This window comes from Meleagris gallopavo, chromosome 1, assembly GCF_000146605.3.
Source record: "Meleagris gallopavo isolate NT-WF06-2002-E0010 breed Aviagen turkey brand Nicholas breeding stock chromosome 1, Turkey_5.1, whole genome shotgun sequence".
Taxonomy (NCBI): Eukaryota; Metazoa; Chordata; class Aves; order Galliformes; family Phasianidae; genus Meleagris; species Meleagris gallopavo.
In genome coordinates, this window is record NC_015011.2 from 78203355 (window position 1) to 78219172 (window position 15818).

The 15818-nt window shown below is 42.4% G+C and overlaps 1 protein-coding gene across 1 annotated transcript; it reads left to right on the plus strand.

The window, feature by feature from the left end:
• The first annotated feature begins 10788 nt into the window (after window positions 1-10788).
• LOC100546173 (cytochrome c oxidase copper chaperone) lies at window positions 10789-12462 on the plus strand. The gene is made up of 3 exons (XM_003202712.4): window positions 10789-11000; window positions 11571-11682; window positions 12243-12462. Exons 1-2 carry the CDS (start codon window positions 10882-10884, stop codon window positions 11653-11655), a joined length of 204 nt encoding a protein of 67 aa, XP_003202760.1. The 5' UTR covers window positions 10789-10881; the 3' UTR covers window positions 11656-11682; window positions 12243-12462.
• Window positions 12463-15818: the final 3356 nt, after the last annotated feature.

Here is a 15818-nt window from a genome sequence, read left to right on the forward strand (position 1 = left end):
GTGGCGCCGCCCCCCTGCCGTTACCGGGGTAACGGAGGCCACGCCCCCTGCGTGACGTCACCGCGCCGAGAGGGAGCCGAGGCGGCGGGCTTTGTCCTGCCCAAGATGGAGGGTGGTGGGGGGATGTCTTTCAGCAGCTGTTCTCCTCGCAAGTCCTTCACCACCGGTAGCGCCACCGCTGCATGCTCCTACATCAGCACCACCACCTCAAGTCCTTCACAGCACCAGCCCTTGTTGTAGACGGTGCTCCCCAGTTCTCCTGGATCCTTGCTTAGTGCTTAAGAAAAACTGTTTTAGCAATTATGCTGGAGTACTGGATTTAAACCCAGGTGTTTCTGGCTCTGCTCATGTCTACAGGACATCTCTTGCTATAAAACACAGAAAATAGGCTTGGTGCCTACCTCCTTGAGCAAGCTACTGGCACTGTTGCATTTGAACAGCATCCAAAAAGACCTACATGAGGGATTACAAACCAACGTTACTCTGCTAGTGAGTTGTAATGCTGCTTTGAAAAGGAGGAGGCTGTCATCCTCTCTGAGGAACAAACCTGGAAACGCTGGTGCTGCTGAATGGAAAGGCTCTCCTTTGGTCAGTCTAAGGGGTTTGGCAGCAGCACTGCGGAGACTGCTCATAGAGAACAGGGCACAAAAAGCAGCAGAACTGTCAAGGAACATCTCCTTTGCATACTGCCTTGAAGTAGGTCCCTTGCATTCATTATTTCACATATACCAAAAGAATTACTCACAGCTTGGCATGTCTGACGCAAAATTTTATTCCCTTGGTACTTCATCACAGGAGAGAGACATGTGGCTCCAAGTTCTTCGACTCTAGCAATTTACGTTTAAACACTGAATTTAAGTTTGAAATGCTGGTTTATGCTTCTTCAAGGCCTGAGGCTTGTCTGAAGCAGCAGCATATTTCTTCAGGTAGCAGATCAAATTGATCAATGGAAAACTCTGAAATAAAGCATGCTGTCGCAGCTTTATACAATGGACTGATTAATAATATAATCAGCTGGCTGTAATGGCCCTCACTTATTAAGGAGCTTTACGTAGTGATACCTTGTAATTATTAAAGGGGCAGCAAACATCGCTTAGTAGGCTTTCCTAACATTTCCCATGATCAAGATCTGTTTTCCTTTCTCTCGTATCTCATTGCGTAAGAGCTTCATAATTTCCACAATGAAATTTTCCATGCTGAACATCTGCCTTGAAATGATGAGATGTGTCAACTGTATGTTGGCTCTTTGTCAGTTCCACCCTCTCAAGTTTTTCCTCTTTAAAGTTTTCAGAGAGGATAGGATGCAGGTGCCTGGACTTACTGTTTATTTTTTTCTGATGAGGGAAAGACTGGATGGGAACCTAGTAGAGAAGGAGCAGTGGAACAATTACATGAGTTGTTGATGCAGGAGTACAAAATCTCAGGATGTAGCCTAAAAGATGAGTTATTCTGGAGCTGTGGAAGGTGTAGTATTACCATTAAATGAAGCCACTTCACATAGGTCTCAAAGCAAGATGCTGCCATCTTCTTAATTTTGCATGTGCTGCCTGGCCTCACTGCCTGGCCTCATTGCCTCTGACCTGTGGGTGTTGGCAGCTAGAAGGCTGTGTGTGTAAGAAGCTCAGGAGAATGGTGTTGCTGGAAACTAACCTGCCGCAAAATAAAACACATGTTTTCAGATCACTGTATAACTGCCTGAAGACTTGCTGTCTTCCCACTCATGGAGTGGGATCAGCTATTTTTAAAGAAAAAAAATCCCCAAGCATGAAGGACTCTGAGAAAAGTGTTTGGTCCCAGACAGTAAACTGTGACAATCCTATCTGGCCAGCACTTCAGAAAATGGACTCTAATCTTATCTGGTAGGTCTCTGTCTCAGGATGCATGCTGTTGCTTGACTGAAAGTGAACTAAAGGTAACAGAGCTGTAAGCAATCAGAAACATTCCTCTGTTCCTTAGCTTAGTTTGCAGAGAACTTGACTGTTGGTTTTCTCTTTAGCACTGCAGGTTGAAGCATGATTTATGTATTTATTTATTTATTTAGTAATAGCTTTTTCAGGACAGGATGGTGTAGCTGAGCTGGGATCCTGTCCATGCGATGATTTTACAACCATTTGGCTGTGTGGGGACAGCAAGTACTCAGATGTATGCGTAAGCTGTCCACAGCTCCGTGAGTTACTGTGCAGTGACTGGTGGAGCAGACTAATCATGGCCCAGTGTTTAGCATGTTGTAAATGTGTGGTGAAGTGCACTAGTTAACCAGCCATGAAAGAAGCCGAGATAACTGCATTTTACTTCCTATTAACCTTGAGGCAGGACAGTGTAATTTGCTGCAAAGATGAATTACTGCCGCTCTGTTGATGGACTTGTTATGCTGTGATAGTTTCCTGATGTGCTTGAGCTGTAAAACCAGACGGAGAAGTGGAAAGTTGTGATGAGGAGGCATCAGCTGAGAGCAGAAGTAGCTGGGCAAGGAGAAGATGAATTGGACACAAAAATATGATATAGGAGGAGAGGTTTGGCTGGCTGAGCAAAGAAACGTGTAGAGAATCAGTGGATACCGGAGGAGGGAGAGACAGAGTGAGCAGGCAGTAATACAGTACATGTTCTGGACAAGAAAATGGGAGTCTGGGTTGAGGAGATGAAAAAGTGAGGAAGGCTGTAATATCTCCTTGGTCTTCCTTCTGCCCAGAAAGCTTAGGAGGAAACTGGATTTTTGAGTGTGGCTGTTCTGCAATCCATGAGCATCTGTGAAACTCCTGGCAAGACGTCATCTGTCTGGCTCGAGGCTTGGTTACATAGGCATTCCTCTTCTGCTCTGTTTTTAGCAATAGTCAAACAACTGCACTGTTGTGCTGTGATGCTTCGTGGCTGGTTGTGGGGTTTTTTTGTTGTTGTTGTTGGGTTTTTTTGTTTGTTTGTTTGTTTTCTGGCTGTTAAAAAAAGTATATATGCATGTAATAGCCAACGAAGTTATAGCACTAAAAGCATTGTTGAAATGCCCAATGAAAGCCATGCGTTTAAAACGAGTCACCGTCAGATGGAGCTGCCATTTCCCAGGTTTGCCACAGGATGTCAGCCTTTATCCGTGTAAAGTCCATCACAGGCCCTAACTGGGGGGCTCCAGTCAGTGTTTCTATTAAACGCGAAATGCTAATTACATGAATTTGGCCCTTGGGCACCCCAGATAAGCCCCACTATCCATTCTCAGACCGGTCTCCACGTGGTTCTCTAACTGTGTACAATATTGGTGAGATGTTGGCTCCTGTGAAATATGTTGCTTTGTGGATCTAGGCTTTGTCTCAGTGCTGGCTCTTGCCCATGGTAATGCATTATATCTGCTGTGGAATACCTCACTTGTGACATCTTTTGTAAAAATGGCCTTAGAGTACTGATTATGCTAAATTTAGCTTCATCAAGTTGGAAACTTCGGTTTCTTTTGCTGTTTTTTTCTGAAAGCTTGGCTAAAACAGGCATCTTGAGATAAAACCACTGAAATGGAAAGAAAAGCACAGAGATGAAACTCTTTATGGAAGACCTTCTGTTCTCTCTTTCTCTTCTTTTCTTAGTACAACTGCTGGCATGTTTTCTGAACTAAAAGCAATCTACAAATGAGGATGGCTTCAAAAGTCAAAGCTCAAAGAAAATGAAGCAGCAGTGCTTTGTGATCACAGTTAAAGGATTCACTCCAAAGCCTGCTGAAGATTTCTATAATGTCTTTGATTAAGGAGGAGGGAAAAAAAAAAAAAAGAAGAAAAAAGCAAGAAAGAGAAGGGGAAATTAAGGACATTTTCAGGCAGTGGGCAGAGAAGTGCAATTTCTGACAAAAGCCCACTCACTCATACAGTTAGATGTGCATGCTCATAAACTTCATTCCACTTAGATGAACTCTGGAGGAAATTCTCAGTGATCAGGGAATGATTAAGGCAGACATTTGGTTTCTTTGCTAGCCTGGTGTTGTCTACCATTTGCTGGAATTATGTTGTCTAACCTAAGTAGCAAGAGGATCTTGACTGAACTGCTTAGGAAACTGGTGAATTTCTAGTATTCTCACTTTGTCCATGTAGTACTCAGAGATGTAAATGGTAATTCCAACATGTTAGCTTGCAGTGTTCAAGTTCCAGTGTGCTAAGACATCTAATTTCAACAAAGAAAACTTGCATTTGTTCTCTCCCTTGCCTTCCCCAGCAATGGTTGAATCAGTGTTCTAGACAGAGTGCAAGAAGTAAGAGAAGAATCCTTTCCAGAGCCAGAGAAACAGTGGTTTGATGGAAGGAGAATATTACACTGACTTAAAAGACAGGATATTCCCTGTATTTGTGGCTTAGAAGGAGTTGGAAAGAGCTTGTATCTTCAAAGCAAATCCAACTACTTGTTTCAGGAAACCTGGAAGATGTGCATATAACTGAGTTGTGATTGGAGGCGTATCCATCCCAAATCTGCTTTCCATGAGGGTCCAGCTTCAGACTTATAATCTGTTTGTCTATTTTTTAAAATAACAGCTACATTTGCTGCTAGCAAATAATTACTTGGCCAAACCTGAGGAGGAGTGGTACTGAGGTGCCCATCTCCATAATATTTGCCTGGTGATTCCTGTTCAGCCTGCAAAGATGCAGGGAGGGTGCTCTCACTGGCACTGACCATCCCAGCTGGGCCAGCTGATCATGTCACCTGTCTCTGCTCTCCTTTGGATTAAGAGGAACGGCAACTTCCTGACAGTATCAAGGTCTGCAGAGAGAGGGTTGTCTCTCTCATCCAAAGAGATCTCTGTATCCAGAAGCTCATGAGTTTGATAGCTAGATTTTACTTGCTGCTTGATTGATAGTTTTTACTGTAGCCAACAGGAGTTCAGAGTAGTTTTAAGGATTCAGCAGATGGGGAGACAGTATATATTTGTGTGATGTGTCAGAAACTACAGAATGGAGTATCTTGTTAACTTCTGCAGCATTTCTGCTCTCCTTGCTCTTTCTCCTAATGTTCGTCAAAGTGCCTGGTCAAGTCTGTCTTCCAGCTAGTAGGAAACCCTTCTAGGATGTGAGTGAGTGTGTTTGCACAAAGACCTGATTGGAAGGGAGTCCCAAGAACTCTTGATTTTCTGTTAGCCACTCTCTTCATAGAAATTAAATAGCTGGTCAGAAGTGCTGTGAAGCTGCATTTCATCTTGTATTTATAAGCACAGCATAACTCTTCTATATATCACATTCTAGTTTCCTCTCAGTAGCAAATGGATATACCAATACAATAAGAAAGGCATTACAACAAAGGTGATCTGTTCCTACATCACTTTTTTAAAAAAAATAATAATTGTACTAATGGTACTTAGTAGAATTTAGGAAGCTGTCAAAAGAAACAGGATCTTTTGAGAAATCTCTACCTGTATATGGAACCTTAATATATCTTAAATTCTGAACAGTAAGCACTCAATTGTCAAGTCAAACTGATTTTGGTGGGAATGAGGTTTCCTAAGAGGTCTTTCAGAATGTACCAACAATGGACCAACAAGAAAATTAGGAGAAAACAAGTGCAGGAGAATTAGGTATTTAAAATTGCAAACTAATCTGACCATTGATGTGGAAGAAATGGCTGCATTTTCTACATTATTTTGTAACTTTGCCAAGCAAATAAGAGCTGCGGGGAGTCTAAATGGATCTAGAAGATATGTAATGTTTCTTGCTCTTGACCAGCAACTTGCAGTGCTATATAGCATATATATTGATGCAGTATTTAAGAGGAGTGAGATGCTGGGACTTGAGTGCGCAGAAGAATGCAGCCAAAATAAGTAACGTATTTGGAAATACTAAGTATTCCTTCCAGGCTTTCATTTATCTCCTGCACTTTGTTGTGACTGTTAAACTGTTTGCTACAGCAGAGCTCACATAGCTCACATTTCATAAAACATGATCAAAAGAGATTTGAACAGATTAAAGCAAGCAAGATTTGCAACTGACACTGACAACAAAATGGCACTGCACCAGGCAGAATAAAATTCTTTATAGCAGCAGGGATGACTGTAATGTATACAGCGAGCAAGAAATGGACCTACTGTATCACTCACTGGATCAACATCTGAACACCATTCATTGGAGTTACTCAGTAACACTGCCTGATATGAGCAAACTGATCAAAGTGAGAAGATGATATTATGGAATATTTTATGTGACTCACTATTTTTTCAATACATAAGCAAGTAAATTTGTGTTCTGAATGAGATTTCCTGCATTGCATAAGCATGGACCTCAAACAGCATTTGCTTTCTCTAGGATAACTAATCAGAGATCATACATGCATATATGGGGTGCTGTATTAGTGGTGGGTAAGCTGTCTGATTGCTTGGGCTCACATTCAGACATTTTTGGCAATTTATGTAGTGGTTATGCAGAAGTTTAAGCCTTACTCTTCCAAGTCGTGAGAAAAGAGAATGAAAGAGGTTTCCTATTTGGGAATATCTACATCAGCAGCTGCCGTGGTTAACTCTGTAGAGAGTACAAAATTCCAGCTTCCTTCTTTTGTGATGTTGCCATGGTGATTGCATACTGAATTTGCTGATCTGACTTTTAGAGTGTTCCATGGCAAATTCTTAATCTTTGCTAATATACCTGGATATGCTTTCAGGGTAGTGAAAAGATGAGAAGGCATAACATTAAAGTGATGATAATCTTAGCACAAACTGGGGAGAGATTTGTAGCAAAAATGTAAGTTAAGTTTATGGAAGAAGAAGTAGTAATGTCCATTTTATTTTTTTGTACAAAGAACCAGTTTTCACTAGAAAAGCTATTCATTGCTGGAAACAATCTTAACATGTTCCACAGAAACATTGGTTCTTTAGCAGAAGCAGCAGTAACAATGCTTGAAATTTTTGCTGTAAATATTGATCAGGACAAAAGTTCTGCTCTGTGTGTTACTGTAGGAGGCTCATCATTTTTCTTACCATGGATGAGTGGGCCATATAGTCTACATCCCAGCATGAGACCTCAGAATCTCTGGGATGTTGTTTGCTGAGCCCTCACGAGGATGCAGGCAGGAAATCTGCTTCTGAAATGAAGCAAAAAACAAAAGGTGACTGCAATCTTGCAAACTGCTGTCCACCTCCAGCCTTTGACACTCTGAAGATTTGGCTCAATTTCTGGCAAGGGATAATCTGTTGTAGCACTAAACTCATAGAGCATTTAAACTAACAGAAATGCCTTAAAAATAATCATGGCTCCACTCTAACCATGTTTCTTTAACAACTCACTTTCCAGTATGAAACTGTTTCCATACAGCCTCCCTGCCGGGAGGGACAGTGAAGTGTTGTGGTATGGAATTTCTGCATAAAGGGTTCGTGCTGTAGTGCTGAAAAAGTGAGATTTACCTTTTCAGCCTGGGATAGGACTGAAGCATCACTTTTGGAGGTGATTTTAGCTCAGGTATAGTGAACCAGTTACTTTCACTTAAAGATAGAGTTTGGAATTTATAGGGGTTACAATTAATCACCTTATGTTCTCCCATTGTACAAGATCAGAGCAAAGGTCCTTCTATCCCAGCATGTCATTCTCCTGAACGGAAAATACTGGGCAGTTGCGTATCTGCAACTCTGATCAAAAAGAGATGCTCTATCCAGCACACAGGCAGTTAATGTGGTAGGTAAATGGGCCCTGACAAGTCATCTTTTTCTGATGTTTGAAGTCCTTTTCTTGTAGCATGTGTAACTAAGTGTTAACCAGAAATACAGACAACTTGTGTGATAATTAGACACAGGTTAATTGGGCTGCTGGGGGAGTGGCTGTCTCATATTTATACTAGGTTGAAGACAAAAATATTTCTCTAGATCAGTATTAAATTGGTGTCTTCTTTTCAAGACAGTAAAGGGTTAATACATCCCAGAATAGACACTGCATGGAAAATACCAAAATACATTTATCTCTGCTTCACCACGCAGATTTTCCATTGCTAAATTCACCTTTTATGTCATGTATATCAGAAGTGTGAGAAATCTGGAAAACCTCAGCCTGCTCCAGGCTGCTGCTTCTAGCTGACATTGAATAGGGGTATACCCTACATAACGTTACCAATGAATGTAAATATATTTTTGAGGTTCCTTGAAAAGTCTGCCCTCTTGACCCTCTCTAACAGACAAGTACATTTTTTTAGACAATGTTTTAAGTTGGCTGAAGCTGAAGATACAAGAAGCCAACAGCATAGTCCACAGTGCTACTGGGATGCTTACAAATAATGAGTCACCGAAATATGTTCTATAATTCTGATAAAAGGTTGTACAGGAAAACCTTCCGTTCCTTTCCTTTTCTTCTCTCCCAATTCTTTCCCCTTCATCCCACCAAGAAGTGATCCCCTCTTCCAGGGCAATCTCTTACAAACCATTACCACACAGGCAGTGTGGCAAAAACAGCAGTGCTACTCCTTAACTTGGAAAGCTGCTAGGGTTGAAATGGTATGCTGGTTACAGAGATGTTTCTCCAGGTTTGTATCTTTGTGTAGAGAATGAAGACAACTACATTTTCACACCATCTCACTTGGCATTTTGTAGCTCTAGCTAGACTACAAATATTTTGCTGGAAGATGTTGTTAAATAAAAGATGCTTACAGATTTGGAAAATCCCTGTGAGGTTTTTACCCCAGGTTCTTCAAGGTTTTTATCTCCAGAGCTAGGTCTTTGGATAACAAACAGTAGAGAAAGCTATAAGAAGAAAAGACAAAGCTAGTTAATTTGAAAGGAAAACACACAATATATTAAACAAACAAAACAATAGCAAGATACTGCTTTAGAGTGTTGGTCAATAAGAGTTTCAATCTCAGCTCCACCTTGCAGGATGTTTGCATGGATTTAGGAAAAGCATATCCTGGTCAACATAGAGAACGTGTGCATCTTCCAGCTGAGTTGAAAAAAAGCTAAGAAACTGAACGGCAAAGTTTTGTTACCATTAAGTCAGGTATTCTTTATTAGCGGCACCAGGAAGCACTGGGATATTTCCACCATAAGCCCTTCCAAGATGATGTGATTCAGAGCCCATTATATTTCCACAGGTAGTACATATTTACCTGCGAGATAATTAGCACATATACCTATCTCAGGTAGTGATTGATAAGGTTTTCAATCTTCTATTCCATGGTTTCTTCTACTGTCTGGTGTCCCTTTAGCATCATGACAGTCCAACAGACAGCCTTCTGCATCATCCAATGGTCTTCCGTGCTTTCATTGCTGTGTACTCAGTAAAATGCCTATTATAAGTAATTTATAGGTACCAAAATCATAACGTTTGCTCACTCAGCATTTCAACCATTGTTTCTTAACTTCTGCTTGTCTTTGGATAGAAATAAATTTGGCAGCCTGTCTTTAAATGAGACATACTGGGGTGCTGGAAAATAAGGAGGATAGAGGGGAGTATCTTGATGTCTGCCTCTTGCATCCCAATCTACACCCAGAGTGAGACAATATGGCCCTGTGTGGAGGACCTAGCTTCTTTTGATGTCTGATAAGCCTACTCGTATCTTTTCATTATTGTGTTTCTTTTGCTGCAGGTCTCTTGTTAAAAGACAATAGCCTTACAACATGCTTCCTAGTCTATAATGCTACATCCATAACCATTCACAACATCTAAAAGCTATTACAGTTTTGCAAGCAAGTTGCTAATCACATAATACAACAATTCAACGGCTCTATTTCTAAAAATGCGCTACTAAAACATACTGTGTATTTACTTCTTCCAATCACAACCCATCACACTGGGGTGCACGGCCTCACAGTGCCTGTGTGCTGAACCAGTTGGGCACAGGGAGGTGGTTGAGTCACCACCCCGAATATGTTTAAAAATGATTTGGATGTGGCACTTAGGGACTAAGAGCTTGAAAAAATAAAGAGTTAGTAAGATATTTATGGGAAGCACCAATACTGTTAGTTGGAGAAGAGAAGGCTCTGGGGAGACCTCATTGCGGCCTTCCAGTACTTGAAGGAAGCATATAAACAGGAGGGGGAATGGCTGTTTATGAGAGTGGATAGTGGTAGGACAAGGGGGAATGGGTTTAAACTGAGACAAGGGAGGTTTAGGTTAGAGATTAGGAGGAAGTTTTTCACACAGAGGGTGGTGACGCACTGGAACAGGTTGCCCAAGGAGGTTGTGGATGCCCCATCCCTGCAGGCATTCAAGGCTGGATGTGGCTCTGGGCAGCCTGGTCTGCTGGTTGGCGACCCTGCACATAGCACAGGGGTTGAAACTAGATGATCATTGTGGTCCTTTTCAACCCAGGCCATTCTGTGATTCTATGATTCTATGACATGATTGGCAGAGGGTTGTTAGGGTAGTATGGTTAGGTTGCGGTTGAACCTGATGATCTTTAAAGTCTTTTCCAAGCTGAGCAGTTCTATGATTCTGTGAGCCATCCTGAACATCCTCATCAGCCACAGATGGGTAGCTGGGGACAAGGTACTGAACTGAGATCGGCAGGTAATTAAACAGGTCAATGAGGTGAGCGAGTAGTGTGCAACACCATTCCAGAGGCAGGAGGCAGCCTCCTCAGGAGTCTGTGTTTGGAGGAGTTGCATAGACACGCGGAGGCAGGAAGTGCCTCATCTCTGATGGGATGAAAATGAGGAGCTTTGGCGATCTGGAAAACTGTGTTGCGAGGAGCTGACTGCAGCACAAGAACGGAGCTGCCCCGTTCCAGGCACAAGCCTAGGAAGCACAGCTCTGAAGAGACGGAGCGGAGCATCACGAGGGCGCATCGCGCATGCGCGACTCTCACGCAGTTGCACACTCTGGCCTAGAAACTACATTTCCCGGCATGCTGCGGGCTATGCGTGCAGGCGCAGTGAGGCGAGGCTCGTCCGGAAACCAAGCTCGCTGCAGGTCCCTTGTCTCCAGTAGGCCGTGACAGCAGTGAGCGCTCGCCATGTCGACTGTAGCGGCCGCCAGCTGCGACTCCAAGGGCGCCGGGGAGGCGCGGGACGAGAAGAAACCGCTGAAGCCTTGCTGCGCCTGTCCCGAGACCAAGAAGGCGCGAGACGCCTGGTGAGTGACCTGGTCGCGGCTTTGAGTTGCCTGGGCGCGCCGTTAGGATTTAACGTATGGCGGCCTGCTGTAAGGGAGAGCGGGGACTGGCCGTTATTTGAATACATAACGAGCACTGGGATGAACGAGTAATATCGAAAGTTACCGTGTGTGGTAATGTGTTTGGTTTTGTTTTTAATAAGTAGATGGATTTTTTTCCTTTTTTTTTCAGAATCCCTAAAAGCCACCAAAAACTGGACTAACCCATTGTTTATTGGTAAAGCCAGTCTAATCTGTCTTGTAGAAACTTTGTCCCTCTCCTTACTAAATGATTTGAGAATTCACTGTCAAAATCAGCAACCCAGCATAGTGAAGCAACTGTCATGTACTGTATAATGAAATCCCAGTAGGCCTGCTCATTGTGGACACTGGTAGTGCTACTCTAGACACGATAGGCAAAAAAAAATCTCTGGAGCCTAATTGTTATTTATTCATTTTTATTTGCCCTCAACAGCTTGTCAGCTGTGTGATTTTGACTAATAGTAAGATAACGTATTGTTGCTGAGCCTTGGAAATCTTTTTGTTTTGCAGCATCATTGAGAAGGGGGAAGAAAATTGCGGGCACTTAATTGAAGCTCACAAAGAATGTATGAGAGCTCTGGGTTTCAAGATATGAGCGGGATGAGCAAGAATGATGTGTGTGGTGAGTATAGCCTACAGAAACGCACTCATTGCTTGTTGTCTGCCTCTAAAGTATCCTGGTGTCTCAGCTGGTGCTACTGGGAAGTACAGGGTACTGTACTGATGATAAAGGGCAAATCTTTCCTAAAAGAGAGAAAGCCAAGTAAACCTCATTGACCCTGGAGTAACTGCTGCTCTCCTTGTGAGGACGGCAAAGGCTTCTGGGAGCTCAGAGCCCTTGTGAGTGGCTCTTGAATAGTGAAGTTTGATGCTGCTTCTGTTCTCTTTCAAGAAAGCCAGAGTTCAATTTAGATTTCTAATGGTAGGACGCTGTGTTTAGTTCTTGCCCCTCCTTCACCCAAATGCAAAAGTCACATAGAGAGGGAAAACCTGTTTTTGTCTCATATTCTTTGGAAATGGACATACCTCACCCTGGAGTTCAGAAAGTAACTCTGGAACCAGTTTAGAGCAGAGTAGGGCTGTTTGTATACAATACTCTTAATGTCTGGAGACGGTTAAACTGTCCCTTGATATCCTGTGGGAATCCATGCTTAATGAAGCTGTTTTTCCTCCCTTTTCTAGATGATGACTGTTGTGTGATTGGTGTACTGGAAGGCTGAAAAATAAATTATTTCTGGAAGTCGCTTCAAAGAACAAGTATGAAAAAAGAACCTATTTATAAAGAGTCTTTAATGGTAAAGTGTGTATCACATCTGCAGCTTTTCCACTGTTACCTCTTTATTGCTGGTATAAAAAATATATATTTTTCCCTCTTAATAAAAGTCTAAAAAATGACCAGTGATCATGACTTCTGTTTTTTGTTTGTTTTCCGTAAAAAAGTTAAGGGAAAAAATGGCAATAGTTATTCAAAACGCTGAGCTATAAGAATGGAGAGCATGAGGAAAGCTTTAATTGAAATGAGAACAGGGATTAGTCAGTCTAACCGGTGGTTGAACAGGTGGGTCTTCAGTGTGGGTTTTCCACCTGATGCAAATTGAGCAATCATGCTAGGGATATTGTTGTGTTATTGCTTTCAGCAAAGTCATGTTGAAGCTTGCTGGGGAGCTGCAATACTAGTATGCAGCAGGTACTGAAAAGATACTGGACAGTTGTATACTTAAAAGCAACAATTGCCTTGCAGTCAAATCTTGCTGAGAGGCTTGCATTATTATTACTACAAGATTCTTATGGGGTGGATTGAGAGTCTGAATGGAGGGAGGACTGATGGCATACCCTATTCTGCACATGATGTTTAGTGTAGCTGCAAGGACATGAAATGAAGCAGGAGCAGGAAATATGGCTGAACTGTATAGTAGTAGTTCAACCAAATATGGTACGAGTTATCTTTGTACGTTTGCGATTGACCTTGTTTGATTGAGCTTGTCTGAAACAGTCTTGAGACCTTTCCCAGCTGTTTCCCATATGTTTTGCAAAGTGTTGTTGGTAATGCACTACATAATAAATTTAAAACAATTGTCTAACTATTCCCTCTCTGACTTTAGGCCATGAAGATCTTAGTGTCCACAACTCAGGTGATTAGACTACTTTTCGGGTTACGAGGTCACTAGTGAACTTTATACATCCTGAGGAAAATAACCACTTGTGTAGCTGCTGCGGGATCTGAGACTGATAATCTCTTGGTGTGGGTCTGCTCTCAAGGATAGAGGATAATGCTAAGTACATAGATTTATTTGCCAAACATATCATGCACCTGGTTTGTGTCATCATCTGTTGCTGAATGTTACGTGCTACTGAATGAGTTCATTATAAGTGACCATTTATGTGCTGCTGATTTCAGAGCTGAAGAACTTGACCTGTATTTTTCTTCCTCACGTGATCATTTTGTTGTAATCCCTATATGTCTTCTTCCAGTGAAGAGTTTTAATGCTGCTCAGGTATCTTTTTATTTGCTCTCTTGATTTCAAATTATTTTGAGCTTGATATCTCCCTTCGAATGTTTGTTTAGCTTTTCCTCTTGAGTCAGTGTTGGCTTGTGCACTCTCAGCTTGGGTGAACCTCAGCATCTCTAGATGAGAAGGCATGTATTCCAATTCTAGGCAATGCATTAGAATAAAATCTCTTTTCAGAAAACTAAGAAAGTTCTTTAAACTCTTGTTGGATAGAAAACTGAACATGCTGTAAAGATGGCCACTGTATTCTTAAGGCAGAAAGCAAGGTTTGGGCCTTGGTGTTTCAGTTATTTTGCAGCGGTTGCCAGACACCTCCACAAGCACAGATCCAAACAAATGCTTGAAGCAACATCAGCAGCTCAGGCACTCTTGCACATTGCCATTCAGAACTCTTCATTCTGTACCTTCAATGATACAGGCCTTGATTTGTATACATTACAGTACTAGTATAAAAAGTCAGGGCTTGACCCCAATTGACTCTCCCAATACTGTAAAGGAAATCCAGCTCTGGGGTATGCTTCTTGCAATCCCAATGGCTGCACTTAATGACATCAGTGTTTCTTTTTTCTAAGCGAGATGTGTCCTGGAAGACATCGGGGCAGAACTTCCTTTGTCCTAAGGAGTAGTTAACTTTGTGTAACCTGAGTGTCTCTTAGTTCAAGAAATTACCTGAGGTAAACTGTGTAACTTTTTTTTGGTCCCTTTCTTTGGTAGTACTGCAGAAGTTTTTTGATAGTACGGAAGGGCAGGAGAAATTATGACGTGAGGTTACATGCAGGAATGGGATTTCACCAGAAAGAAAAGGAAGAGCAGGGAGGTGCTTAACAAATTGTGTTGAAGCTGGACTCTGAAGTGAAGCCATTATTCGGGTGGGGAAAACATAGCGGTAATCTTACTGCAACTTTGCTTTTCAGAATGTTTCTTCAAACATAGTTCAGCATTGTTATCCGCAGCAGGTCATTTTTATCTTGCATATCTTATGCAACATACCTTAAATCTTCCCAGTCTTGATATTCCAGTTCCTCTTTATATCAAATGCCAGCTTCCCCTGAAAAAGTGTTCCTTATAATATTGGTTTGCGGAGGCCTTAAGGTAGTTGATCTCAACAATAGCTTGTCTATCGTGAACATGACAATGGTAGGGAAAACAGAACTTGGTTCCCAGTACTGTTGTTTTTGTGCTTTGGCTGTAAGATCATCCTTCTCTCCCTGCAAAGAAGCCAAAGATACCTCTTGCAGCTGAGCTTTGTTATGCTTCAGTTGGTGGAATTTCTCTCTTAAGTAAGGGACGACTGGAGACAAGTTTCCCTGTAGCACTTCACTCTTCACAGGAGCGTGTTTCTGGGTGGATTGTACTCACCCTCTGGGCAAAGGCAAAGCTTTATTTGTGTTATTTCCTTACCATGTGGCAACTGGTCAAGGTACCTTTGCTGCTCTTAGGAATAGTACAGCACTGTGTTGCACGTAGACTCGTCACTGCAGAGACCAGTTGTGCTGGCTGAGACCATGATATGTTCTTTAAGGCTTCCATGAAGCATTGCTTATGCCTCACCCAGTTCATAGTGTTATCCTAAAGGGCTATTAGTGGCAGAGCTGATTGTGTTTCTTTAAATGAACGATGCCAATGGTAATGGCATGTTAGGCAGGGCAGCTGCAAGCTCGTCCTGAAACACAACCACCCTTGGAAACCCTATCCCTACCCCACTGACCCATGCAGGCTGACTTCATACTGTTGACTGACCATGCTGCGTCAATGCCTGAAATGTTACTGCTTCCTGGCAGTGAGGTGGATCCCGTCGGTGTGACTGATAATGTGTTACTCGAAGCAGGGGAAAAGCTGCATTTACGCATCTTACCCATGGCTGACAACACAGGCCTGTTACTCATGGGGTGAAAGAATCCTCGCTCAGTTGGGATGTCCCTGCAAAGCGTGCTTCCAAATGCTATGCTCTGGAAATTTTTGGCAATATAATCTCTTCACAACAGATAAAGCTGAGTCCCAGCAGCTCACTATCTTTAGCTCTGTCCCTTGCACTCACAAATGTGCTCTGGTGCTATACCTCAAGCCTCTAGGTCTGAAATGCTCTGCCTGTGGAGAGGCTGTGTTGCAGAGCGCATTGCTGGAAAATAACATTCTACGGAACAGCCTCTCTTCTGCTGAAATCCTGGCACCGCTGCCTGTTGCAGCAGGAGAAGGAGACAACCTTTCTCCTTTTTTGTTCCATGTGAGGGTCACTCTCTTGTAAGAG

Bases quoted from the DNA above. Each gene is read 5' to 3' on its own strand.
- LOC100546173 (XM_003202712.4), top strand. From the start codon at position 10,882: ATGTCGACTGTAGCGGCCGCCAGCTGCGACTCCAAGGGCGCCGGGGAG. The intron at 11,001-11,570 runs GTGAGTGACCTG...TTTGTTTTGCAG, and splicing joins AAGAAGGCGCGAGACGCCTG to CATCATTGAGAAGGGGGAAG.